This window comes from Rattus rattus, chromosome 12, assembly GCF_011064425.1.
Source record: "Rattus rattus isolate New Zealand chromosome 12, Rrattus_CSIRO_v1, whole genome shotgun sequence".
NCBI classification, from domain to species: Eukaryota; Metazoa; Chordata; class Mammalia; order Rodentia; family Muridae; genus Rattus; species Rattus rattus.
Genome location: NC_046165.1, coordinates 78,756,096 through 78,768,424, shown reverse-complemented (window position 1 = coordinate 78,768,424; position 12,329 = coordinate 78,756,096). Strand labels below are relative to the sequence as shown.

Genomic DNA, 12,329 nt, shown 5'->3' with positions numbered 1-12,329 from the left:
ACACACACACACACACACACACACACAGTGCTCATGACAGTACACCAGCTTCAGGCCCGGAGCAATGGCACCAGGGTCCATGGAGGGATGGCGTCCAGGAGTTTGGAAGAGCTATGGAGACAGCCCTTTCAGCCACAATCCAGAAAGCATATCCTAGCTCCCTGTGGCTAAGATCTCCCAATGGGCGTCATTTCCCTTCATCCAGCAGCCTGGTGGTAAAGGCTGGATGGTCAGAAAATCAATTCCAGAAAAGCCTGCTTAAGCCGGTCTGTTGACATCAAGCTTGTCAGACTTAGCGGCAGTTGATCAAGCTCTGGGAACTCCAGCTGTGGTCCCTGGGAGGGGGAGGGGGAACCGGGCTAGAATATTCTCCACCAGTGAAAGCCAGGGAGACCCTCTGCTTGCTATTTGCCAAGCCAAACCAAAAGGTTCAGTGCTCACCCAGCAAAGAGGGACCAAACACCCACAAATGCCCAGGTACAGGGCCCACCAGGGTGAGCCAGCAAGGCACTGTACCAGGCTCTCAGCCAGCTCTGCAGGAGCAGCCTCTCTTAGGAAGCCACCGAATTAATTCTGTGGTAGCTACACCCTCAGCCAGAGTCCTGCACAGAAATGAACAAAACCCCAAGCCCAGTCCCCTCCCCCAGATGCTGCCCCTGTGAGAATGCTGTGTTCCCTTCCCAGACACCCCCAAGTTCAAGTGTGGGCTCAGCAAGAGCTGCCTGAACAACTTCTTCGCATTTAAAATCAGCAGTGGAGCTGCCAACGTAGTGGGTCCCTCCATGTGCTTTGAAGATGAAATGTAAGTACCCAGGGTGGCTGTGTTTCTCATTTATTCAATCATCCATCCATCTGTCTGGAGATCCCAGCTTCAGGGCAGGCGTGGGAGGAAACCCCTGCCTTCCCCAGGCTGTCTTTGACACCAGGTCTATGTGTCCCAACCACACCTTGGTTAAGTTGCCCATCCCTTCCCGGCACAGGTGGTTGGGCTGTTATTGTCCCCATCGTAAAAGAAAACAAAGTGATGCTCAGACAGGGCCACCTAGCAAGCTGAAGGAAGGTCCAGCCCCCCAGACAAGCTCTGGTGAAAGGGATGCCGTGCGGGGAAAACCGTTTACCAATTCCCAGCCTAGGAAGTCACACTTATCTGCCTCAGAAAACAGGATGACAGAAAAATGAGAGTAGATCGGTGTTTCCACCAGGAGGCTGAACCTGAATACAGCTTGCTTGGGCAAAACAGGAACTGTACTCTGTCTGCTTACGTAGTTCAAATGCCAGAGGTTCCCAGCTTGAGGATGAGCAGCATCCAGCAGCTCACACGGCACCATCAGGCCTTCCTCTCCCAGCATCCTTAGCTCTGTTTTCTTTTGCTGGCTGCTTCCCCCCCAAACCCCCTGAAGATGGGACTTCTCTGTGGATGGGGGCGGCGGCCACAGCTCAGACATATTAGCACTACCTTAGCACATCCCCAGGGCCAGAGGGATCCTAAGAGTGTATCTCGTTGCTGCCTTGGGACCCGAGTCCAGTCCTGGACTAATCCCCATGGTCAAACAGCGGCCCCAGAAACCACCGCCTGAGAGCAGGAACGTACCGTGGTCCTGAGGAGTGGCAGAGCACAGCGTGTGGATGCTGGTCGGGCTGTTGCGAACCCAGCTGAGCTCCACACACATAGCTGGTTGGCTACAGCACATAGAACATGGCCGCCATGTTTGGCTTTTGGAAGCCAAAGCCACTGTTTGTGTTTCCTGGTGCTTCTGTCTTGGGCCCCAGAGGTTGAAGGCCCTCTGAAGGTCCCCAACACTGAAGCACAGCTTTCCTTCTGCGGCTGGGACCACCAGCCTAGTTCACTTTCCTTCTTCATCCGTAGTATCATGAGTCCTGTGCGAAACAATGTGGGCAGAGGCCTGAACATCGCTCTGGTGAACGGTGAGTGACCCAGGAAGGGGACCTTTCACCTGCTGAGTCATCCAGTAGAACTAAGGACAGGGCAAGGCTGGACTAGGGGAGCGGCAAGTCTTACAGGCCTGACAGCCCTAGGCTCCTGCCCAAGAATTCACTGCTGCGGCCCACAGCTCCACCCTCACAGCCAGTCCAGCTTAGACCGACACACATGAAGTCACGGTGGGCAGATGGCGGCAGGGTGAGGGTTGCATATGCTGAACGTACATCATTCTTAACTTCACAAGTGTGAACACCAGCGAGTGTGAGCCAGGCCCTGGCAGGACACTAAGAGCAGCGACAAGGACAGACCTGGCTTCATGATCCCTGTAGGCATCGAAGTAAGGAGGCTGAGATGTGACAGGTAGGGCAGGTGTAATCACAGGAGGTTCCGGAGTGGGTGATGGCTAGCTACAGCTAAAAGCCCTTCAGGAGAAAAGAAGAGACGCTCCTTCCAGGCAGCAGGGAAGGGAAGAGGGAAGAAAGGTCCCAAATTGAGACTTCCTATCTGGCCTCTCACAAAGCCAATGTAAATAATAATAATAATAATAATAATAATAATAATATTAATAATAATAATAATTTGCTAACAATACTAATAATTTTGTGATTATTAATATTGTGATTAATGATAATAATAAATTGTTAACAATACTAATAATCGTCAGTGACAATGAAAGTTAATATGTTGAACATATACTATAGAGACTGGAACCTAGATTGCACCGTCCCCAAGTGGCAGCATCCTTATTCTACAGTGTCTCCAGCAGATGTCTAGCTCGGGGCATCGGGCTACTCGTAGGTAATAATTAGCCAGAGCAGCAAACCATAACTAAGCATGGCGCTGGTTCCTAACCTTTTGCTGTGCAGAGCTTCCTCTGAGGAACGGTTCAGACCATGCTACTCACCTCTACCCTGATTAGAAAACCCACAAATGAGCAGTGCTCACGGAGACTCACAGTCCCTTCCAAGTCCCTGGGTAAAGCTCCATATGGCTCTGAGACCCGGGGAGGGCTTTGCCAAGGTAAGCCCGCTCCCATCAATCACAGGGAGCATTGCTACCGGCCAAGGCTTCAGGAAGACACAGCACTGCCATGCCCTCTGCAATGCTGCCATCTAGTGGTGGAGCTTGAGACCTGTGGCTCTCCTCCAGAAAGCCAAGGGGTTTTGCACCAAAAACCACAAAAGCCATTCAGACTCTGAAAATTCCATGGCTTCCAAAAGTTAGGAAATTTTGATTGCAGATTTCACACTTGTGCAAGAATAGTGATAACCACGCCTTTATGATAGTTTTGACAGAAAACATATCTAGTAAACTTACCGTCTCAGATACATCCCATTTCAAACCAACACCTCACCGAATGTGGACAAAACTTGACGATGAAATGCTGACTTGTGTGTGAGCAGCTGAGTAGTTAGACTGTTGTGTCATGGATGTTCAGCCAGTATGATCTACCTGTCAAGCAAGCCTCGGCCCAGGAATTCTTAGCCCCCTTCTGAGGCCCTGCATGGCTCTCACAGGACCTACTTTCACTCAGTTCTCGCTCTGGTTTGAGGCTCTACACTACCCATGGCCCAGATCCAGCAAAACATCAAGTGAGATGACTCACATTATGGGAAACACTAACTCTCTTTTCACTAGGAACTACTGGACATGTGATGAGAAAGGGCAGCTTTGACATGTACTCTGGAGGTAGGCACTGCTGTTGGTACGGACGCCATGGGGGCTGAGCCCTTCACCGGGCAGCGACATTGCGGGCACGAGGATGGGAAGATTGGGGGTCAGCCTGCTGCTTTGAGCACCTTCCTAGGGTCTGAGCTAGATGTCAGCACAGATCCTTAGATGACAGTTTGAGTACGGTAGTTTATCAGAAGCTGATCTCAAGAAATGTCCGTGGCAGGTCAAAGGAGTGGGACAGGAGAAGAAAAATAAAGCCAACCTTTGGAATTAAAGAACCGTCACACACCATGTCGGGCACAGCCCAGAGTATGCTTGAGGCTCCGATTCCCCATCACTTCCTAGCAATTCTCCCTTACCCTCAGGGGCAGGAGGGCTCTTAGAGGCCAGGCAAAACTCTAGCCCAAGAAACGTCATGGTTAGCATTGGTTCCAAACATACATGCACCCAGCTCTTGTGCTAAGGATGAGGATCAAGCCCTGGCACCTGCTCAAGCCCTGCTATGGAGAGTGCTCTATAAAAGTCAAGGCTGTAGTGATCTCTGGTGGACCCAAACATAGGACATAACCTCCAAAGGTCTGGACAGGACCTTGAGAGGCGCCTCCCTCCCCATCTCTCTGCAGATGCTGCTTCTCCACATAAACGTGTTTTGTTCTTTTTTTTTTTTAACCCCTGTGCATGTGGCTGATTCTTAGGACATTACCTCCCTCTTCCTTCTTTAGCACAACAGACAGAGCAGGCCTCCTTGGTCTGGAACCTGGGCATCTGAGTCCTGTGAACAGGTCTGACTGCCAATTTGATGCTCTATGGAGCACCTGTAGTCTTGACGTTCTTAATCCTTTCCTTTCTGATCAGCGGTCCTACATTTTTTATATGTTGCACTGAACTTCACAAATTATGTGGGCAGCTCTGCTAACAATCTGTAATCCCATTTAGAGGCATGCATCGCTTGCCCCAAATTATCACGTGTGAACTTCACAAAGACACCATGCCCAGAGCCGTTGCTCATCCTCGTATATATGTCACAAGGCCGGAAGAGGGCTGGGTTGTTCTGTTTTGGGACAGAGATTCATGAAGCCCAGGCTTCAAACTTCCTGTGTAACCAAGGATTACCAGCAATCTAGACAGTCTGTGGTAATTCAGAAGATGCCAAGTGGTCTTGGACCGTAGAGATCTACAAATTCTGACCCTCCTGCCTCTACCTCCCAAGTGCTGGGACGGCAGGCGTGTACCACCACATGAGGTCTGTATGGTACCAGGGATCCAACTCAGGTCTTTGTGCATGCTAAGCAAGTAACCTAGCAACTGATCTAGATACCCAGCCCCACGCCAGGGAACTTTAAAATGCCAGTGTCTGGTCACCACTTTGAGTCAAGTCCCCTTATTATGTTCTCTCGTTTTCCTGCCCCAGGACAAATGCAGCAGGAACCCGCACCACCATCCTACTGCCTCCATCTGGCTGCTGGGCTCCCATCAGCCAGGCTCACGTCCTCCGTGGGTCATTAAGTAGTAGTGGAGAATTAGGATGACCAGCAGTCATTTCTCCTAAAGACCAGTGCCTCTTTTCTTCCTCCTCCAGAACCCAAACCCCTGCTGGACTTCCTTACAGAAATTCCAGATAGCACCCTGGTGCTGGTAGCCTCCTATGACGACCCAGGGACCAAGTAAGTGGGACACCCCACCTGCTAAGCCACCTGAGGATACAAACCTAATACTTCCACACCTGCACACACTTCCCTGCTTTCCCGAAAGCCCCATGTCCCAGCAAACTTTCCTGAGAAAAAGGTCAGGGAAGTATAGGAAATGTTCTGGTGGTATGACTTGCCCTCCATTACAATGGTGACAGACTCTCCCCCTCCAATAGCAACTAGATGGTTACAGAAATTAGAGCACAATGACATGTGTCATTATATGTGCACACAAGAAGACGCATTGCAAATGATGGGGTGAAAAACATTAAAGACTTACAAGAATGCTCACGGTCTCGGTGTCCTACTGCTCTGAAGAGACACCATGACCAAAGCTACTTGTAAAATAAAAAGCACTTAATTGGGGTTCTGCTTGCCCATTCCAGTTTAGTCTATCATCATTGGGGCAGAAAGCATGGCGGCAGACAGGCAGGCATGGTATTGGAGATGTAGCTAAGAGCTACATCCTAATCCACAGGTTGAAAAAGAGAGAGAACAAGACTGAGCCTAGTGTGGGCTTTATCCTCCAACGGGGCCACGCCTCCTAATCCTTGCAATCCTTTCAAACAGTTCCACTCCCTGGTGAGTAAGCATTCAAGTATATGAGCCTAAGGGAGCCATTCTTATTCAAACCACCACACTCACCCTCCAAGGCTGAGTAAGATATACGTGTGTGTGTGTGTGTGTGTGTGTGTGTGTGTGTGTGTGTGTGTGTGTGTGTGTGTGTGTGTTAGGCTGCGAGATGACTCGGTAGATAATGAGGTTGCCGAAAAAGGATGGAGAGTGAGTTCAAATCCTCAAAACCTGTATCAGTGATAGGTAGACATTGTAGCCAGCCTGCAATTCTAGTCTCTGAAGGCCAAGACAAAGGATTATCAAAGCAAGCAGGCTAGCCAAACTAGCCATATCGGTGAGTTCTGTATTTGACTGAGAAACCCTGACTCAGAAAAATAAATTGGAAAAATGATTGAGAAATATTCTCGACATCAGCCTTGGGCCACAACACATACACATGCAAAGGTGTGTGTGTGTGTGTGTTTGTGTGTGTGTGTGTGTTTGTGTGTGTGTATACATATGCATGTACACACGCATGCAATCATGCATGTACATATATGGACACACATATTTGAGAAGAAGAAAAAAATCCACCTGTGCTGCATAACTTGTTATGACTAATGCATACTGTATTGCCCCATTAAAATCAGATCATTTAATGAATGTTGTAGCCAGCTTGACTTGGGTAAACACTCTTGACGTTCATACCTAACTCACCTAACAACACATTTCTTAGACTGGATCCCATCACTAAACAACTCGTGACCATGTTAAAATGTTTACGATGGTTCCTGCAAGGCAAGAAGGGTATGTCCCACCTCCTTTTTTAGTTCTTAACAAAGTCCCATGTTTCCTAGATAAACATGTAGTACCTATAAACAGAGCAGTACTGTTCAAACACATCTCTCGGCCACCAAAAGCTCTCTTGGGAAGTCTCAGACCCCTAGCCCAGTCCAGTGAATCCTGAGAGCCTCGGAAGGCAGGTGCTGCAGGTGCAGTGGAGAGTGGGACCAGTCACTGGGAACCTCGCCCTGGTCCCACCTCCCAACAGTGTCTTCAGCCTCACCTGCACTGTTCTCTCTGGCAGAATGAATGACGAAATCAAGACGCTCTTCACCAACCTGGGGAGTTCCTACGCCAAGCAGCTGGGCTTCCGGGACAGCTGGGTCTTTGTGGGTGCTAAAGACCTCAGGAGTAAAAGCCCGTATGAGCAGGTGGGTTCTTGACTGCCTCCCTGTCTGAGCGAGGCACAGGAGGACAAGGAGCTGCAGGGGACGGAAGGACAGTAACTCACGTAGGCTATACTGTTAGTCAGGGACTCTCTACAGAACCAGCATGCAACACTGCCTGGCTTCTCAAAATTCACCTCAGTGTTGGGCAGCCCGACTACCCAAATTCCAGCAGGAAGCTACCTCGCAAGAGGCAGGTCATGTATGAATTTACAAGTACCCAAAAAGAGAGGACAAGTGGGGGGGAGGGAGGCACTAAATTGAAGTGGAAGAAGGAAACGCAGAGATAAAGCCATGTTGGGGTAGGGAAGGATCAGAAGCTGAATGGGTAGCTTCTGGTCCCAGCTATGACCTTGACAAACCTGTATTCCCCAGTCCTTTCATCTCAGCAGTAAAGGGAAGAGTTTTGGGGCTGTGAGGCTTTGAGTGCCCTTGGGAGCTCCCTATGGAGACTGTGACCACCGTGTACTAGGCAGGAAACAACGGCACCCCAGCATGTGGAAAGAAAATACTGAAGTCTGTGGCCAGGGCCTGGGGGTGGCCCTGAGCATGGTCTAGGAACTCCAATGTGGAGTTTGAAGAATACTCACAGGATGGGAATAACAAGAGCTTAAAGGCTCCGGAGAAATGTTAGACCTTCTCCCCTGTTCCATACACCGCAGTCTGGAGTGATCTGAGAAACCTAAAAGAGCTGGCCTGTCCTTCCCAGCACCACCCAGATCCCAGGGTTAACGATTCCACTCAAAAGACTCTGTAGACTCAAAAGGAAATGCCAGGGTCCCATAAGGGCCATGTGCAAGAGAATGACAGGATCCAACCCATAGTAAACACTCCCTATGCTCAGGCATATGCCAAGCAAGCTCCTGGCTGGGACCCCTCTAATATGCACAGTGAACCATGCGTGTTATCTTACATAAGTGTGAGATAACACGGGCTCGGAGAGCTCAGGTCTCAGGACAACTCTGAGAGGCCGCAGCACTCTTCTCACAGAGGTTCGCCCAGCGTCACAAAGATGTCCTTGTCTCTCAGGAAGCCTTGCTGGCCAAGCACAAGGAGCACCAGGGAAGAGAGCTGGGAGGCAGAGGGGATCCCTGTGTGACACTGAGACAGGGCACAGCAACCCAGGTGTGGAGAGACTGTGAGGTGCAGGCAGGGCTGAGAGGACAGTGCGGAAGCAGGGTTGAACTCTAGGAGGAGGGCCGCTGGGGCTGTCTCCTAGCCTGGACAGTGATGGCTCATGTACCTGTGATTCCACAGGACGTATTCACATTAGAAATTGTGATATGTTCTTACATCTTTGCTGTGATGAAGATCTGAGCGACAGAATCTAAAGGACAGATTTACTTTGGCTCCTGCTCTCAGAGGCTTAAACCCAACATGGCAGGACAAAACAGCTCACCTTGTAGAGGCCAGGAAGCAGAGAGCTAATCCCTGGGCTAGCGGCTCTCTTTCTCCCCTCTGTATCCAGGCTCCTGACCTATGAGTGGGGCGGCTTGAATTAATAACTTCCTCCTTCATTAATCCTCTCTCGAAACACTCCACAGAGGAGTATATCCAGAGGAGTATTTTACACTCCTGGACACTTTTCTGTCCGGCTAATGGGCCATCAAAATTAACCATCACCCCAATTTAGAAATCAGACATAGTTCAAGATGGCCTAAGCTAGGAGAAGAAGGGGAAGTGTGTCCAGGGCCTCCAGGCAAGAACGCAGGGCCTGGACTGGGCTCCAGCACGCAGCACAGTGGGTAGAGCTAAGGCTGCACTAGCTAAATGGGTCCTTTTTCCTCCTTGTAAGGAAGTGTCCATGCTCAAGAAAAGCAGATGACCATGAAGCAAGTCCCCACCGACACCCTATGTTCCCATACTGGTAGCACATTAGAGAAGCCACATGATTTCCCCCACATAGTGACAGAACCTCTTCACGCCTCAGTTTCCCCCACAGAATGATGCCATGACAGTATGTACTTCCCAGGGCTGTTGTGCAGATTAGGAACAGAAAGCAGCTTGGGGCAGTGCCAAGCGTGCAGCAAATGCTTTCCCACGTTGTCACTATCATGATTTGGAGCTTTATGGGAGGGTAGTGGGGGCCTTAGAGAAGAGCTACAGCTCCCCAAGCTCTCCCAATCCTTGCCGTTCCCATGGGGTATAATAGGCTCTGATCCCACTGCTGAGATCTTGAGCAAGCTGTGGTCCATCCCCTGCGCTTCTGGCCTCATCTGTAAAATGAGACTGTGGCAGAGGTAGTCCTCCAAGAGCTAAGGGACAACGCAAATGCTTTCTCCATGAGTCCTAGACAGCCATGACCGCTCACTGCCTGAAACATCTCTCTCTTTTCTCCCTAGTTCTTAAAGAACAATCCAGAGACAAACAAATATGAAGGATGGCCGGAGTTACTAGAACTGGAGGGTTGTGTTCCAAGGAAAGTAATGTAGGATGGCCACGGCCCTTCTCGCCCAGGGAGTTGACCAAAGAAACACCCAACTGACTTGAGAGCAGAACCCAGGAGTGCTGGGTCCATGCTGACAGGAGCCGACTGGGAGGAAGAAAGGAGAAGCCGTATGGGATGCTCCAATCATCCCCTGCACAGTGCGACTCACTTCCCCTCTAAGGAAGCAACAGTCCCCCACTGCTCCATGGTGAGCAGCTTTAGGACGGGCAGCCACGGGGCCTGTGGAACCAGCTGTAGTGGAGAGAACAAGCCCCTTCAAGACTGCCCATGGTTGTCTCCGGGAGGACTGGCTGCCTACCCTTACTTGAGCAAGATTAAATTCTATTTTTGCTGATTTTGGACGCTTCCAGTCTCTCCCACTGCTGCGGTTCTCCCTGGGAATGTAATGGTCTAGCCTCAGTTAACGTGGGTCCTGGTGTGGACAGGTAGGGGACTACTCATTCGACAGCTGGGATGGAGCCTAGTTTCCTGGGATTTCAGTGGGGCAGGGAAGAACTTGGTTCCCAAGACGGACAGGAGCAGGGAAACCTAGAAGGCAGGGCACACAGACCATCATCTTGATGTGCCCTTTTAAGGCAAGCCAGCACTAGAGCAAAAGAAGGAAGGGAAGTGTCTCCAGTACTGAACAGGAATCTAAACATCTGCCTGGCTTTGGGGTCCCCAGAGGCAGAATCTGAAACAAGCACCCAAGGACAAGCATTGTGTTTGGGGTAGGGGGCAGCCAATAAAGGGCTTTATCAACCCTACTAGAGTGGACTCCCACCAGGAACTCTGGGACTCTGTAGCGCGCACACTGTAGAGATGGTATCCTTCAGATCTTGAGAGATGGGGGCGCTCAAATACCAACATTACCCAACCATTTGGTGAGGGTGGGTGCTGGTGGTGGTGTGCATCCCTGGGTGCTTCTTGTCCACCTTCTGTAGGGACTAGAGGCCATGTGCGTCTTCACAGGGAGTAGTCAGTGGCCAAAAGACGCCAGGGTCGGCTGCCAGTAGACAAGTAGATGCACTGAGAGGAAGAATAAGATAAGACCATGGGTCAGGATCTCTGAGAGGGTCCAGTTCCCAGGTGCCAGACCAGTGGTTCTCAACCTATGGGTCCCAACCCCTCTGGGGGTCATAAACATCCTGCATATCATATGTTTGCATTTTGATTCATAACAGTAGCAAGGTTATAGCTATGAAGTCTCATCGAAATAATTTTATGGTTAGGGGGACATCACAGCATAAGGAACTGTGTTAAAGGGTTGGGTCACAGCCTCAGGAAGGTTGAGAACTTCTACTCAGGATCAGATCCTAGAGGGGCTCACAGAATTGTGTGCTGGAAGAGTTCGAGCTTTATTAGAGGGAAAGCCCCAGTCTCCAGTGGTAAGTTTCTTAAGTCCTGGGCACAGGGGAGAGTTTACATATGACAAAGGCCTGGTGAAGAAAAGAGTTTGGGGACCCCGGACCAGGGGCTATGGTAGTATAAGACATAAGCCCCGGTGTGAGAGCCTTGAGCAAGCTGAGCTAAGGAAGCGAGAAAATGCCCACTCAGCCACTCCAATAAGCCTCTATGTTCCAGACCGCCTTGTAATGTCTCCAGAACTCATAAAAACGCCTGTACCCCCACCAGTATAATGTGTCAGATCCCACCATGGGAGTAATGGCGGCCAGTTCTCGTGAACACCTTCCTAAACACATTCCTGAAAATGTTTATTTACAATGGGCAAAGACTCCCTACAAGATTTTAAAGGAGCCAATAAATTCTTCAAAAGGTGAGTTCATGACCAGAGTCTATTTTCAAAGGACCTGGGAGGCCATCTGGCTGTACGTAAGGACACTATACACACCACACAGTGCACCAGATGAGGTTAAGACCATGTAACCAGCTCAGAGCTGAGAAAAGAGGCTCCCAGGGCTGAAGGGACTTGGCGAGGCAGCAGGGGAAGGGGAACAGCCATACCGCACAGAGGTGCCCTCACCTGTGATGGCTTCGAAAGGTAGCATCCACCTGAACCCCTCTGTAGAGCGCCTAGGAGTCTGCTGGCAGCGGTGGGCAGAGAGATGTTTGGGTGGGCAGACCTGTGAACAAGGCCTGGGGGTTTGGGGGGCTACAGGGGACTGAGCCCCAGTTTTCTGTGCCAGGCAGAGAGCTTGGACCAGGGACAGTGGTGATATGGATGTTTAAACTAGACGTGGAACTGTTAGGTCTGCAGTTTTTACAAAACTCTGTTACATAGCGGCAAGGAGGCTGAGAAGCGGCAGAAGACGATGGGCTAAGTCAGGAGGGGCCCTGCGGTCGGTCTAATTGAAAAAGTAAAACAGAAGAGACTTGGTATTGACTTGCTCGTTGCTATGGACAAGCCTCTAAGAATCTCTGCATGCTGCTGGTGGGCCTCGGAATTTGAGGCTTGTATGGGCTTCCTGGCTCCCTGCCAGTGATTGGCAGGCTGTATTGACCCGAAGAGTGATGCTTAGGCCAAATGTGGCATGAGCTCTCCTGAAGCTGCAATTGCAATTCACACCAGCAGATGGCAGCATAGGAAGGACAAGGTGCTCTGGCTCTCCATCTCTTGGAAAGCAGTTGAACTGGCTGTGTGGATCTCACCAGAACGCAAAGGACTCATCACCCTTATTGGCATAATGATAACAGCAGCACCTTGCATCTGGAGACCTTCAGACTCCTACAAGCTCTGCCCAGAGCCACACATCAGTGTTAACCTCACTTCACCCTCAGGCTATCTTGGGATAGGAACCACATTATTCCCTTACACATAAGAAAGTTCAGAAAGGTCAAGTGTCCTGCCTAGA

General features: G+C 50.3%; 1 protein-coding gene across 1 annotated transcript in view; it reads left to right on the top strand.

Annotated features, from left to right (window-relative positions):
* The window catches only part of Fam3d (FAM3 metabolism regulating signaling molecule D), a 34,378-nt gene extending 24,506 nt beyond the window's left edge, over positions 1-9,872 (top strand). Inside the window, exons 5-10 of the mRNA XM_032917567.1 lie at positions 685-802; positions 1,868-1,926; positions 3,581-3,631; positions 5,196-5,280; positions 6,947-7,073; positions 9,431-9,872. Coding sequence (XP_032773458.1) covers positions 685-802; positions 1,868-1,926; positions 3,581-3,631; positions 5,196-5,280; positions 6,947-7,073; positions 9,431-9,520 — 530 coding nt within the window. The 3' untranslated portion in view covers positions 9,521-9,872. The remainder of the gene's footprint in view (positions 1-684; positions 803-1,867; positions 1,927-3,580; positions 3,632-5,195; positions 5,281-6,946; positions 7,074-9,430) is intronic.
* The last annotated feature ends 2,457 nt before the right edge of the window (positions 9,873-12,329 follow it).